Source organism: Clytia hemisphaerica, unplaced genomic scaffold, assembly GCF_902728285.1.
Source record: "Clytia hemisphaerica strain Z4C2 unplaced genomic scaffold, Clytia hemisphaerica genome assembly, whole genome shotgun sequence".
Classification (NCBI taxonomy): domain Eukaryota; kingdom Metazoa; phylum Cnidaria; class Hydrozoa; order Leptothecata; family Clytiidae; genus Clytia; species Clytia hemisphaerica.
The window spans coordinates 947,669-962,541 of record NW_027103907.1 but is presented as its reverse complement, the minus strand read 5'-3'; the positions used below and the strand labels follow the sequence as shown (position 1 = coordinate 962,541).

General features: G+C 35.1%; 2 protein-coding genes across 2 annotated transcripts; both read right to left on the bottom strand.

Moving 5' to 3' along the window:
- Positions 1–3,487: 3,487 nt before the first annotated feature.
- LOC136809069 (transmembrane emp24 domain-containing protein 5-like) lies at positions 3,488–6,802 on the bottom strand. Its single transcript, XM_067065648.1, has 5 exons — positions 6,627–6,802; positions 6,172–6,283; positions 5,557–5,706; positions 5,015–5,127; positions 3,488–4,474 (listed from the first exon to the last, which is right to left on the bottom strand). Exons 1-5 carry the CDS (start codon positions 6,774–6,776, stop codon positions 4,247–4,249), a joined length of 753 nt encoding a protein of 250 aa, XP_066921749.1. The 5' UTR covers positions 6,777–6,802; the 3' UTR covers positions 3,488–4,246.
- Positions 6,803–8,183: 1,381 nt separating this feature from the next.
- On the bottom strand, positions 8,184–14,613 carry LOC136809068 (uncharacterized). The gene is made up of 6 exons (XM_067065647.1): positions 14,032–14,613; positions 11,600–11,767; positions 10,642–10,762; positions 10,011–10,184; positions 9,053–9,165; positions 8,184–8,727 (listed from the first exon to the last, which is right to left on the bottom strand). The coding sequence occupies exons 2-6, from the start codon at positions 11,747–11,749 to the stop codon at positions 8,497–8,499; spliced, it is 789 nt and encodes a 262-aa protein (XP_066921748.1). The 5' UTR covers positions 11,750–11,767; positions 14,032–14,613; the 3' UTR covers positions 8,184–8,496.
- Positions 14,614–14,873: the final 260 nt, after the last annotated feature.

The window sequence follows — 14,873 nt, the reverse complement described above, 5'->3', positions numbered from 1 at the left end:
GTCTGTAAAATATACGAATTAAATGACGGCTTTGATAATGTCTGCAGAGAGTATATGTAGCTAATACAAGACCATATGAGAGAACACTTAATTAAAGTTACTTAAAAAATCTAGAAGAATAGCTGCGTTGTGTACATTTAATTCATAAGTTGTTGAAAGCCATAAATTAATTGAGATAAAAAGTGTAGTTCATTGTTTCTTACCTTCGGGAGGCCTCACTATGATACCAACTAAACTGCTTTAAGGGATAAGGCGTGTAGTAAAACTTTAATACGGACATACGCAAATGTCTTAAGGTCCTAAGTAGGCGCACTCCTACCTGATATTCTGTTGGCCGATTGGCGGCCAAATAAAGACTGTAAAGTTATAAGAGTGTGGGCCAAGTTTCAACATAGTGGAATCAAGATCTGACCGAGAGAAAAACTCTATGTCCTAAACTTGCTAACCTTAACGACGGGTAGAAAGTGTTATTTTTTATTTTCTATTCTCTAACTAGTTCTAACTATGAAACAATATAGACGTTAAACGGTTACAACTTTTAGTACGCGCTAAGCTTATTGAATATTGACTTTCGTCATCCCTGCAATTTATTTTTTTCCAAATAAAATACCAGCCATAACTTGTACTTTACCTGTAGTTAGAAAAGTTGGACAAAAATAACTGAATCAACCTAAAAATATCTCACAAAACCAAATATCTAAATATTAACTCGAGATTTTCATAATCAAACATAAAGAAATTTCCCCCTCTTTCAAATTTGTGGACCATGTTGAGAGAAAAAACATTTTCGTCGACTTTTTTGATAAAGAAATGTTAGTTATAGTGCGATTGCTAGTTTCATTAACATTTTAATATTTTTTAATGAAAAAAAAAACTTTGCACTGGAAGGGAAATGATTTTTCTATAAGAATATTTTTGAAAGTGTTTTAGATTTTAACCTGGAAAAAATTTATCTTGAGCAATCATGCCTTTTAAGAATTATTTCAAAAATGACCGTATAATTTTAAAAATCTCGGTCTCTTATTCCAGAATACTCGTTATTTTGATTTTTCCTTGTTTATTTTAATGAAATTTTTTAAACATTCAAAGGTGTTCAGGTTCAAAGAAATAGGAAAAGCGTTAGGAAAAGGTGAAAAAACTTTGACTTTCTAGCTGACCTTGACAGTCTGTGCCACTAACTCGATCGGGAAGATTCTTCCGTAATGGGAAGAACCACCTTCCCGAACGGGAAATTAACTTGACACCCAAACGGGTAAGAGTTAAAAAACGGACTTCCAGGTCGGGAAGAAGCGGGAAAATAAGGAAAACTCGATTGGGTTGGAACTTCCCGTTTGGGAAGTTTACGCAGTTTTTTCACAATTTAACAAGATTTCTACGGTAAAGTTTACTTTTCTTTTGGTGAATAACCTTAAGATTTGATGCTTTTTCACCTACAAAATGTTACAACTTTCACCGGTTATCGTACAGCTTCGCCGAAGAATCGGTCAATTTTCAACTTCCCAAAGAGGAAGAATCTTCCCAAACGGACAGAAAAATTTAAAGTAAGTTCTTCCCATTTCGGAAGAATCTTCCCGATCGAGTTAGTGGCACAGACTGCTTGATATGTTCAAATATTCAACTTCATGTACGATATAAAATATCATAAAATATCACGGAAAAGTTTCGGAACTCGTGAAATACTTTTCTCATGTCACTGAAAGGCATGCGATAACTAAGACATATTCACATTGAGAACTGAGTACCTTTAAAGCACTTGTATCCTTAAGAATTATATATGTACTTCGCATTAAATTTTTCTTATGAGAAACATTTAGTATAGTACCAGCGACTGTTAATATATTAAACTAGCGGCAAATGAACAGTTGTAGAAAAGCGAATTTTCCCTTATAAAAGAATAAGAGAGGGGGCGAAAGGGTAATCTGAAAACCAATATCTCCCTTTGAACTGTAGAAAACGCTGAGGAAAATATATCACAGTTTTCAAGGAACTTGCAAAATCATCTCTGTCATCGCATTGTGAGAGATAATAATGGCCTAGTTTCTATATTAGCTGGTAACCTCTTGAATGTTCATCTAATGTCCATAACGTTCAAAAAGATGCTGATGTGAAAGACAACTTTGTAAGCTTGCGGGCTTCGTCATATCTTCCTGCGATATTCGAGCATAAAACTCCTATTCATCCCAAGGGCTCCCTAGTGGTACTTTCACTGACCTTTATATATCCCTGGACCAAGTTACTCAATGTCAGCCAAGCAAAATATTATGATCGGAGTTTTTTGAAATTGGTACCCGCGGAGAGAGTGCTAGATTTAGTTTCGCTTTGTACACTTATGATGTAGCGCCGTTTGTCGTTAGGCAAAGTTTCAAACACTACAATGGCTTATTTGCGGGTACCAACTTTCAAAAAACTTCGATCAAAGATGGCGGATATAGGTTGGTCCAGAGATATATAAAGGTCAAAATATAATATAAGTGGGTACTGCCTATAGACCAAGAGTAAGGCTTCAAAGCCTAGAGCTACCTATTATGCAGACTACTTTGCAGGTGATTATCTTCTAACACTAACGTAAATTTCAATGGTCAACAGTTAAACTTGTCTTGTAATTTAGAATTTCTTCCGAAATCTATTCTAAACTCCATCGTTTTTCTTCCTCTCCTGCTCTAACATGAAAGCGTAGTGGATTTATATATTTGCCCTTTTAAGGAGTGACTGAAGCGATTTTGCTTTGCTTTTGTTGATTTACCGCCGTTCTCAGTCAGTCAGGATCAAGACAAATAAGAAGCTAAACTTCTCAGTCGCTGAACAACAGGCATACATCAACTCAGTTGTATTATCCCTAACAACACGAAAGTAAATTGTCTAATAGCTGATTTTTTTTTCAGAATTGCAAGAAAGGCCAACCATTAGCCAACCTAGAAAAGAACAAAAACATTTTTATGAACTTTTCTCATAAAATATCAACCTCTCGAAATCGATAACACTTAAGATCTAATTGATTGAAAATATGAAACATTGAATGGAAATGTTACGAAAAAATTGAAAAGAAACATTTTATTGGACCTCTCAAATTAGCTGCCATAGAGACTATTTTAAAAACATCGCTGGCTAAAAAAGATAGATTTTTCATTTTTCCCACAGTCTGAAAGAACGTGACTATAAAAATAAAAATATCTGACATTGTAAAATCCTAAAATGTAGCACCTATGTTATCATCCAAATAGAAACCCATTATTTCTTTGTCCGAAGTAAATTTCATAATTCTGACCTCTTCTAAACAATATTACTTTTGGAAAAGACTTTTGAATAGAACCTCCAGGCATTTATCAGGTGGGCAGAAATTTCGTTTAAGAGAATATGTATGGGTTTGAAAAAATTCACTAAATGCTCAATTTCATCATGACTCCCCTTTTCGATAGAAATGTAAAAACACAATTCACACACTATTCAAGGAGAGTCTGGTCTAGAAAAACCAGGAAGCATTCGTTGGTTTTATTTACGATAATCAAAAATCATTTTTATGAAATTAGGAAAAAAATTAATGATATTTGGAAATTTAGTTGAGAAATAGCTAAAAGTACATTATAAAAATTATAAAGATTATTATTAACATTTCTTTATAAATTGTAGATACTTTTTCATATGCTTATGTATTTTTTACTGTACTGACGATGACGATAGTCGAAAAGCTTTTACAATAAATTGAACAAATTTTTGTTTTCTTGATTTTTATCGAACATTACTTTGCATGGCATTAATCATTCATCAAAAATTATAAAAATACCTAATAAATAAAACTGGTTATACTGAATGAAGCAAATTTAGGTTTATAACAAAATTATTGGAGAAAAATAAAAATAAGAGAAAAATGAATGTTTTCAGCTTTGAAAGCCCTTGGGATTGGTGTTCTCTTAGAAACCTGAGGCAAAAGAAGCCATATTTAGAACAAATTCTTTGTGTCAGCACTCTTTTGTCAATTTTTTGTGAAGCAAATAGTCTGAAAATTATGTACTCTAATTTTAACACATGAAAGGCTGGTAAGGAAGATTTAGAGAAGGATCCAGGAGAAAGAGTGGTGCCCTTATTCTCTATCTTTGGGTAGATAGCTATCGAAAGAGGAGCCTTCGCGTCACCTCCGACTGCGGTCGCAGACTTATTGGTTTGACTTTAAAAAATAGATACATTAAAAATGACTTTAATTCATAAAATGAATAAAATTATTATCAAAAACTACTTAATAATTGTCCGTTTAGAATTCCCAAACTTTGAAGTTGATTTTTCCACTGAAAAAACTTTTGACGACAATGACTTGAACTAAAGACATGATAATCACTAAAGTGATGACCGTCACCGAATAATAATTGATCCATTCAGCATTCTTCATTTGAACATTATGTGAGAAAGCTTGTTTGGATTTGTGTTGGTTCATGAAATGTTCCATACGGTCGGCATTGAAGGAGATTAGAAGCATGGCGTGCTGAAAATAAAAGAAAAAAGTTTAGATATAAGAATAATAACCATTATCCATTAGACGCTCTCAAAAGCATAAACAGGGCTTACACATTCCCGTGACAGACTCAGTGGAACCCTTTACCAACCTGAAAATTTGGTCAAAAATAATAGTCACCGTCAGGAGATTTTTCCGTCCCCATTGGTTCCTTAGACAATCATTCTCCACATCTCCATTGGTTAAAGAATTCTCACTGAGTCAATGCGAATGGGACAGGGGTGTGCTTGAATTCAATAGCCATTACATTAACGTCAACCGACTTTTTGACCCGGTGAGAATTATTTAACCAGTTCTAATGCCAGGAATGAGTACGGAGAATCACATGTTTTCAATGGTTGTTGATTTCAAAATCTATTGCTTACTACAATGGGCATTCTTAAGATTTCAATATCATTCCTAAGTTATGGACCGAATTAAAGTAAAGTTTTTCAATGAATTGAAATCTCTGGGCATTCTTCTCAGCAAGGACTTTCGAAGGGGAGCAAACAGGCCATTGATTTCACTTACAGCTAAAGCGTCCATTTCTAATTCATCAGGTTGTAGTTTGTGGCCACCATGGTGCATTTCGACAGGTTTAACACCTTCTGCTCCATGTCCTCCAATCACCTTCGGTTGGTTCTCTATTCAATCAAACAAAATTCATAAGTTTCAACCAAACACGTTTTTTATAGGAACAGACGATATAAGGAAATTAGGCTTCAATTGTCAAATGTTAAGATTTCGCAGACTTCAAAATATTAAATTTCTTAAGAAATCGCACAAAAATACTCACAAATTCGTAAACATGGAAACTTTTAGTTTTAAAAACATTTTTAGGCTTAAAATTGAAGAGGGTGTGAGGGATTGCAATGTTATATTATCCTCTCAAAATGGCAAAACCTATTCCATATACACCGAGTACCTAAATATTAGAATCGCATTACAATACTTGCTTTAAGAGTCATTATATCTTGGCTGACGACTAGATGCTCTAACTTATTCCTTGGTTTTCGCCTAACTTTAGCTTCGCGTCCTTATATAAAAGAACTTAAAACCGACGACAAAGTTACCTTTAATTTTGTTCATTAAGAATCTTCGTTTTTCTTCATCAAGTTTCTTTTTGAACTGTGCTTCTTCAGGGGAACCCAAATGGAAGTCATACTCGAAGTGGACGCCTGTTGGGTAACGCGCGCTATTGGCGAAACAGAAACCATAGTCACCTGAAAAAGAAATATGAAGTTGTTAGTACTGTAATGTTGCTCAATTAGGCTTTGCGACAAATTAGCAACTAGTGTGACCCAAAATTATTCGGAGTTTGATTATTGCTGAGGTACTTTACATTTTTTTGGGCTGAACTTTTAGTGCAAGGCAGTAAAAAATCTTGGAAATTGTAAAATTGCAACTCATTTTTAACTGGGCTAGTGAGAGTGTTTCAAGAAAGCTTCGTCATTTTCTCAGACTATGAAAGGGATGAAAGAAAAGTAAGGAAATTTCAAGGTATTAATTTATTATGAAATGAGGAGGGCGGGATTTTTGAAAAATTAAATAGATTAAAAATAGTTTATGATCATGTCTCGACTGATGCCCTACGCTTGTCCTCATATGAAAGATATTTTCTCGAGAGGCACAACAAGAAAGTATCCGTTATTCAAAAACGGGTATTAGCTAGGTTGTGAGTATCCTACCTCCAATGTGAATTTGTTGTTCAAGCTCGTAGCCATCAGAATCACGATTTTCGTAGATGATTTCACGCTTCGGATCGAGTAGTGTAAAGTCCACTGAATCACCGTGCATAACCTAAATATAAGGGAATGGAGCAAAATGATTTAAAAGCTAGCATTTTGTATCATTGGATGTTATATAATACGTTAGCTGAATATTGAAACATGTTTGTGACAACGAATCTGCCTTATGGAGATAAGGCATAATGAAAGGTGTCACTGGTCGATTCTTACGAGGTTCCGTTTTTCTAGCCTGGGCTGAGAAGGCAACAAAGGTGTTGTAATTTAAGGGCTTTACCCTTCTTGGAGGGTTTTTACCCCTTTCTTATTTATGTATAAAGATGTGAGACTTGATTCTAGGTCGTAAATTAAATGGTTGAATAAGCTAAACTTTTCTTGTTTCCAGACCCATGCCTTACCTGGAAAGATGCAGTGATGGTTTCACCAGAGGCTTTGGAAATATAAAAGCATTCATCTTGGCCACGCTCGATCATAATACTCAACGTTGAAGTGCAAGAACATGTTCCGACCAAAAGGAGGAGTACAATGCATTGTTGTATGTCTACCATTTTGATTTTTCAAAATTTCTAACTAACTGATGAGAAAGTACAAAAATGTTGATAATGAACTCGAAGTACATTGTTCTAACTCTACCATTTTTGGTTTTGAATTTTAAAGGTTTTTGACGGGCTAATGAAATGATAGTGAGGGGTTTCCGATGTTAAAAGTACTTAGTCAGAAATGTTCCGACGAGTACCCGGAATTCCGGAAATTTGGCATTACCAATAGAATGCTCATTTTACATCAAATACCGTAATACCGGTCAGTCTCTCCAACCTTCGTTGTATGAGTACTAAGCTAAGATTTCTTCATCAAATAATACCTAAAGTTACTTAGGGGAAAATATTTATTTCATTATTGTATTCACCCTTAACCCTGGGTACAAACTATAAAGCTACTTGGACCAAGTTGTGTATATCAGAGGATATATACACAGGCGGTGTTGGAAAGAGATGTATAGAAATGAAAAAATTGCTACCTTATTGACCCTTTTTACGACAGCCCTAATTTAACGCCGGCCCTTACTACGCCACAGCCTAATTTTAGGCTTACGCCATTAGGGCGGTTAATAACGCCAAAATTTGTAAAAATGGCTATTTATGCTACAAATTAGTAAATAATGACTAAAATTTGCAATAAAATGTCATTTTTCTGCTGAAAATTCCATCGAAAATCACTGATTTTTAAAAATATTAAATATTTCACTGAAATTTTAAATATGGAGTAAAACAATGGATAATTTTCGTCTCCGAGTTATATCTTAAATCCTTTAAATCGAGAAATAATGATAAAAAATTAACGCCACTTTTAGGTTAAAATTGCAAAATCTTGGCTCTTTTTACGCCGGTCCTTTTAGCGCCGGCCCTTATTACGCCACGAGCACAAAAATAACGCAATTCGAACAAGTTTGATATTAGACGATGCTATCGTCCATTTAGAGGGTCAGTAAACGCGAAAAAATAATTATACGCAGAGTCAGGGCGTCAGGGTGCTTTATGGGAAAAAGGTGGCGCTAGAGTGTAAACACTGTAAACACTTCCGCCACTGTTTACTCCCAAATTGAACTCTGTTTTCAAATTTATCCTGCCTCCTGAATTATTTCCTTTTTTAGTGATAATGTGTAGACGTTAGGATCGTCTAGTTTTGATACAGATTTAAACGGAAGTAACAAAAAAATAGCCCTGGCGTTTCTCTTAGCTTCATTTTAGAAATCTCAATTTAGTGGCAAGCACCCGGTCTTTTTGGGTGCCACCATAAAACATTACATCACGAATATCATGAATTTCGAAGTTCAGTAACACAGTCAACTCCATTCGACCAGCAACCGCGCAGAAAAGTCGCCCTTGCGAGGATTTCATCTTCGCTTGTTACAAAGGAGAACTATAGATAAGTTAAGTCAATCATATATTCTAATAATCTTTTCTCTTTCTTCCCTAAATTTATTCTATGATACTATTGTAATTTAAAAATTTTCTTTGTAACCCCCTATAAGATAATCTATAAGAAATATTATACAAAAGCTACAAAAATTCAAGTCCAGGCTCTTGAAATGCCCAATTCCAAACCAATAAAGACCTCAACGTAGATCGCAAACTAAAACAGGTCCACCAACAATGATGCACGGTGGCTACCACTCGTATACGCGTACGAATGTTGGTTTGAAAATTCTTTTTTTTAATCAAAGAAGCCACTCCTATAAACGCTTAAACCTATATATCATAAAATTTGCTATTTATAAGAAAAGACATTCAAAGACATTTTGCCATTAAAGAATCCTTTGACCACAACCAATTGGACACATGTACTGACAACCATAGCTAAGGAGATTAGGATAGAATATTGCATTACTCGGTCATGGTTGATCATCTGTAAGAAGTGATGGCGCCCGATGCGTTTTCCATGTCTGCTCAATGATTTTTCCATTTCATCCATGTAGATACCAATCATTGTAATTGTACCCTAAGTTGGATTGTTAAGAAAATAAATAGTTTTTTGGGGTAAACATACAGACCTCTTTTTGCTTGAAAGGACAGAAATTAAAATACGTACAATTTTAGTTTTTGCCTTCGAAAATGGAACAAAAATGAATGACTATGCACAATTACAAAAAAAACTTTCAGGTTACATGCTTTTATGTCAGTTTTAGTTTTATTGGATTTTATTGGATTTCAAAAATTTTGAAAATGTTCATATTTTTCAAAAAGTGTTCATATTTTTCAAAAACTGTGCGCACTGGAAAAGTAAAACATATCCAGTAAACTTCGAGAAAGGATCGTGTATTTACCTTCAGTCGATCGTCAGCGCCTTTCCCTTCACCGTGGTAGAGCGCTTCTTTTTGATGTTCTACAACTGCTTTCATGAAGGAACGTCTGTGCGCATCGTCTGTCAAATGGTAACCTATGCCAATGGAATGAAATGAAAAGTTTTGCGAACCGAACAAGATGGGCTTTTCCAGAAAAAAAATTTGTCCCCACTGTTGAGGATATTGATTTTTCAAAGTATCGCACCCCTTGGATATCCCGCTTTATTCGTAAAAACCCCCTGGATATCCACTCTTAAAAATATGCTCAACTCCCTAGATATCCTCTTTTATAAAGATGCTTACCCCCTGGATATCCGCTCCCTTGTCGATATTTAACCTCCTGGATATCCACTTTTGAACAAAAATCGTTAACCTCCTGGATATTCCTCAACAGGGGGAACACGGACTATTTCTGGAAAAGCCCACTGGTGATGGCTGATAAATATTCCACGTGGACTTATTTTCTTGGATGACACTAAAATCGTGAAATTTAATCCCCGCTAAATTATATCCAATCAAAGTAATTCAAGTTTATTTAGAGACGGTCCTGTCTCACTGCTCGACGAAATTTCAATTTGTATATGAAACCATTTTTTTTCTTGCTCTTTGCATATCCCCTAAGCACTTATCAATTTTCTTAAAATATAGCTTATGGCGAAACTTTTCCCTGCTTTATATGTTTTAGAATCAACAGAGTCAATTTTCACAGGGGTCCAAAGTCATCGATTTGCCCGTCTGACATAAAAGCCTATTTCGTAATAGACCCCAGAGCCATATACATCACTTTTTTTTATTTTACTGATGGGCAATACAAAATTGTGAACGCTTTGAGAATCTTAAAAGCGAACTAGGAGAGTGGGTTTGAGTTTAATTTAAGAATTGATTTTATAGCCCTTGCATAACAAAAGATCAGTGTTGCTAGATAAGGGTTTTACAGTACCTTGCTGGTCGAACATTTCTCTAACGGCGTCTTTTGCCTTCTTTACGAAAATGTCTTTCTCTTTCTGCATGTTTCCATTGGGTGCGGCTTCTATATCTTCAAACATATCATACTCAAACAGCACATTGATGGGGTGACTCTGGTAGGCGTTAGCGAAACAGAATTTGTAATCGCCTGAAATTTAAGAAAAGTCTAAGAAAACTTCATTTGGGTTAGCCTTATCACCCTGCCGCCACGGGCGTTTTCTATATTTTGAAAAAAACTTGCCGTAGGTTATATTTTCAGTCAGCGACGAAGAGTCTGGTACAGGCTACATTTGGGTATGAGGTGCTATAGTTGCAAAAACCATCAAACAAAGATTCACCGTTTAAATTTCAGACAAATGATAATTGCCATTACCTTCCATCCACTTCAGATTTTTAATCGCCTTTTTTATTTTATAAGAACAATTTTATACCGAAAAATAAGAATAATTTAAGAAAACATTTGAGCCTGGAATGGTTGAATTTCAAGCAAGTTAAGATTTAGACAGTAAAACGAAAATGCGCTTTTAATATCTCAATTTTGCCTTTAAGATAAGAACAAGATGAGAACAATTTGAGATCAAACTGGTAATAAAAAGAGCATCTACCTGTCTTATTAAGCAGCAATCCAATTTGTTCATGCTCGGTAACTTCATGTCGTTGTACATTTGGACTGTTTTCGTTCGGTTCGAACATGGTAAAATCCACTTTCGCACCTCCTGATATCAACTGAAATTCAAGAACAGGTTTCTCAAAACAAAGTTTCTTATAACATAAGACTCCGAAGCTAGAATAATTTTTAAAACATTCTAAGAGATTTTAAAGCTTTGAAGACTTTAAACTGTGAATGAGTTTGTTAGGGAGTCAGCTACTTATAAACTGTTTAAACAATAGAATCCTTAGAAGCTTAAAAAATTAAAACGTCCAAAGGCTTTTGACGTTCTTAATATCCGAAATTATAATTTTTCAGCCCAATCCTTTTTGTATTATACACCCTTAGTGACCAAGTGAGAAGGAAGCAAGATGAAGAATATAAATGTCGATACAAGTTGTTTTTTCATTTAAGAACATCCAAAATCTCAGTCGGGTATTTCTTTCAAAGGGAACATTTCTCACTTTATTCTTCCAATGAAAAGAGAGTCCAGAATCCTACCTATCATACTTTTGTAAAACACCTGTTATTATGGAAAATTTCAAAATCTCCAAAGTTCTATCAAAATAAGAAACCTTTGGCAGTAGCGTGGTGGCAGGGTGCAGGGTGGTTTTTCAAAGGGGCGCCGAATTATAAAGGGTGCAAAAAGGACGCTTTAAATTACTAATTTCGGTAGTCTGAATCGCAGAAACTTTTTTCGCTAGCCTATAATTTCGGCGTCCCTTTTACACCTTAAATATGGCAGTTTTCAGCCAAAAAGAAGAAAATACCCAAAGATTTTCGTGCTCGCTTCGCTCGCGTTATTCTTTAAAAAATATTTACTTTTCATAGGGGGCGCCAAAACCCAAATCTTCTAAAATTGCCTCCCCAGTTTGCCTTGACCCACCACGCTACTGACCTTTAGGTAAACTTACCATATAATCAAGCTTTTCGTCTTTCTCTTTAGATAAGTAAACACAATCGTCATCATATCCATTCAACTGCATCGTCAAACTTTTCGCCATGACCAGGACAGACTCCAGGGTCAATACTAAGCTTATCAGTAAATATTTTCCTGGATACATCGTAGGTTAGTGACGTCTCTAGACGAGAAATATATGAACATTTTGAATTAATTTTGGTAAAATTATAAAATTATTAACCAGGGAGATTCTAAAGGGACTCGATATTATCACTTATGTTTATGGAAGTCGACCCTCTTTACTATGAATTCTCGGGAAGAAGATGGCAGTCAGTCAAATTGACTGAGAAATAATTACAAGTCTAGGAAAAATTACGCATTGTTGCCCGAAAATTTTTATTTGTTTGATAATTTGAGAAAAATGCACTGTAAGGGTATGAATTTCACCGACATTTTTCTGCACTGTAGGGGTCATTTGGTAAGCCCACTGCTCCCTGGCTTTGAATTTTAAAAACTTTTAGCTACATTTGGCCCTGGTAATAACTAACTTGGATTTGCTCTAACCGTGGCAATCATTTCAATGATCTATAACAGTCATCTACTAATTTAGCAAGCTAATATTAAACCTACATTACAACCATTACATATTATATCATACATTAGTCTATTGGCACAAAAACATCACAATTTTCATTAAAACTTACTAACATCACTGTCTTACTATCCGGTAGAATCTTATTATCTAATCTAATCTAATAGTTACAAGCTGCAAATTCTGATATCAAAGAATTATATCATTAAAAAGATTCTATCTGTCACTTATCAAGTCTCTGTTATCATTTGCTGTGTTGAATGAATTTCCTTATCAACTCTAACTATAATATACCCCTGTATCGTAGACCGGGTGAAACTCCTTAACCATAGGAACATCTGACCAAAACTTTTCAATGCGTCTCGATACCCTTTTGTCATAGACTCGGGAGAATCCCTGCCCCACCGGAAAATTCGGACAAAGTTGTGTTCCTGACGGGAAGAATTAAGCCATTCCCACTGGATTTTTTTAGCTAGGAATAAAAAAACTTCGAAGCTATCAACCTCCTTTCATCCGCACTGCGAGAAAAAAGATTCGCTGGGGTGTGAGACAGGACTGTGCCTCGAGTCGAGATAGGGCTGTTTTATCTCTTTGACTCTATACTTATCCTCCGAATCACCATACAAATGGAATGGCTGTAAAATATATCATCACAAATTTTGAACCTGATGCTATACAACTCTCCAATTGACTATGGTTTGGTGTTGGTGCCAGCTCACTTGATTTCGGGTCATCATTCTATAACTCGAGGCTCTTCGTATCTAACTCGATCGAACGCATTTTTATCGTAGCTTACAAATTCAAAACACTCCCTCAGAACAAATCTCCCGTTTCTATAACATTACTTATACCGGATTCACTACACAAATTTCTTCTTCACGTTGAAATCCTTCCTCTTTGCTCTTCACTTCTCAAAAATTCACATGTTTTGAAAAAAATGATAAATACAAATAATATTTTCAATTTTAAATTTTAACGTTTTCTTAGTAATAGCATAGCACATCTATCCTAAATAACAAAAGCTCCAAATCAAAGATTTTTTAAATCATAATAAAAGAACTGCTTTTCCTTTTCACAATATAAGACTTCCCTCAAGGGAGCTTGTACCTTTATTAGTACACGCGTATTTTAAGAGAACCTCACTACTTTATCTACCATTATGGATAAATATTTTTTTTCGAATTATTTAATTGCATTTATGTAGATGTTTGATAAGAGAAAGCACACAAAGAGAAATGGTAACGACTTCTAAATGTGGTATTCAAAAGTTTTTCATAGGAACTAATTTTATTGTAAGAAACACATACAAGGGATGAAGCGGGAGTTACCTGGAAAAAGAGGGTGTAAGCTCGGTGCGCCCACTCTAACGGTGCCTTTATTGGGCCTCGGGCCTAGGGTCTACAAGTCCTGTTTCTGCACTTTTCTACCCTCTAAAGTCTTAAATTTCTTAATTTATGTCAACCTCTTTATGAAAAAAGTCAAGGTTACGCGTTCTCATAATCGATTTATTGCCAAAAGTTGTGATTAGAATAATTGCATTTTCGTGGTCAAACGAAAATAGTCTCAATTCTCATAATTTTTATAAGAACTTTACAGAAAGAAAATTCTCGTTTAGTACACGGTCTCTTTTATAAGAATGTACTTTATATGAATATTCAATCATGCAAACCGCTGGGGGGCATTAAAATTGCTCACAGAATGGGAAAAAGATCTCCATAAATTGTAAAATGTTAAGTATGATTATTTCATAAAGGTCGATAGACCTGGGAAATATATTACTGTAAGTAATGAAATATGATAAAAAAGAATGGAGAACATGCTTTTGGGTGAAATTAGAAAATGGAAAAACTTACCTAAGTCATAGTTGATGCCGCGCGACGACTTGTTCATCTCAGGCTTGTTCTTTTTCAGCAAAAATGAAAAAATGATTGGAGCCAACGATCACCAATTCTGCCATCGACCATTTTGTTGAAAAACCCTACAGTATCTTAGATTTCAACCATTTGATTATCCACCACTCGCTATTATGTATAGTGGAATCACTTATGATTTTTTATATGTGGCCAGTCTACAAGCATTTGTGATTTAATGTGATGATGAGATGGGGTACATTATTTGCTTTTTGAAACCATTTAACCACGCGTTTTTTCATCTGCATTTTCACGTCTTATTTACCGACAATTACAAAAAACCGCTGTAGGGAAGCACCAATTTTGATGGCATTCGTTAACGTTAACAATAACTTCCTCCGCGTCTCAAATTCTTATTAGCGCTAAAATTCTTTATTTGTTTGTGGTTAAAGCCGTATGAACCCATATGTACGAGTGAAGATTGATCCTTTCCAAAAGATTCCTACCCTACATACGTCATTTCTAGCTTTTTATTTTAAACGTATAAACAAACAGAGCATGGTTTCCCCTACTGGAATTGCAAGTTTAAAAATGAGCTGATGGAAAAATGCTGTATATCTAGGGACAACTGTGAGAGGATTTTTGACTAGACTCAATCTCGTACGCAAATCCACTTGGACCATTTTCTGGTTTTACTGAAGGATGTGATACCTATCGTGATGACTGCTATCAGAATAGTGAAAAAGTGGAGTGGGTTGTAGTTTGACCTAAACTATCCCAATTAAATGGTGGCCGCATCTGACTGTGTCACTGAATCAAAGAATTCCCGTAACGTTTATAATATC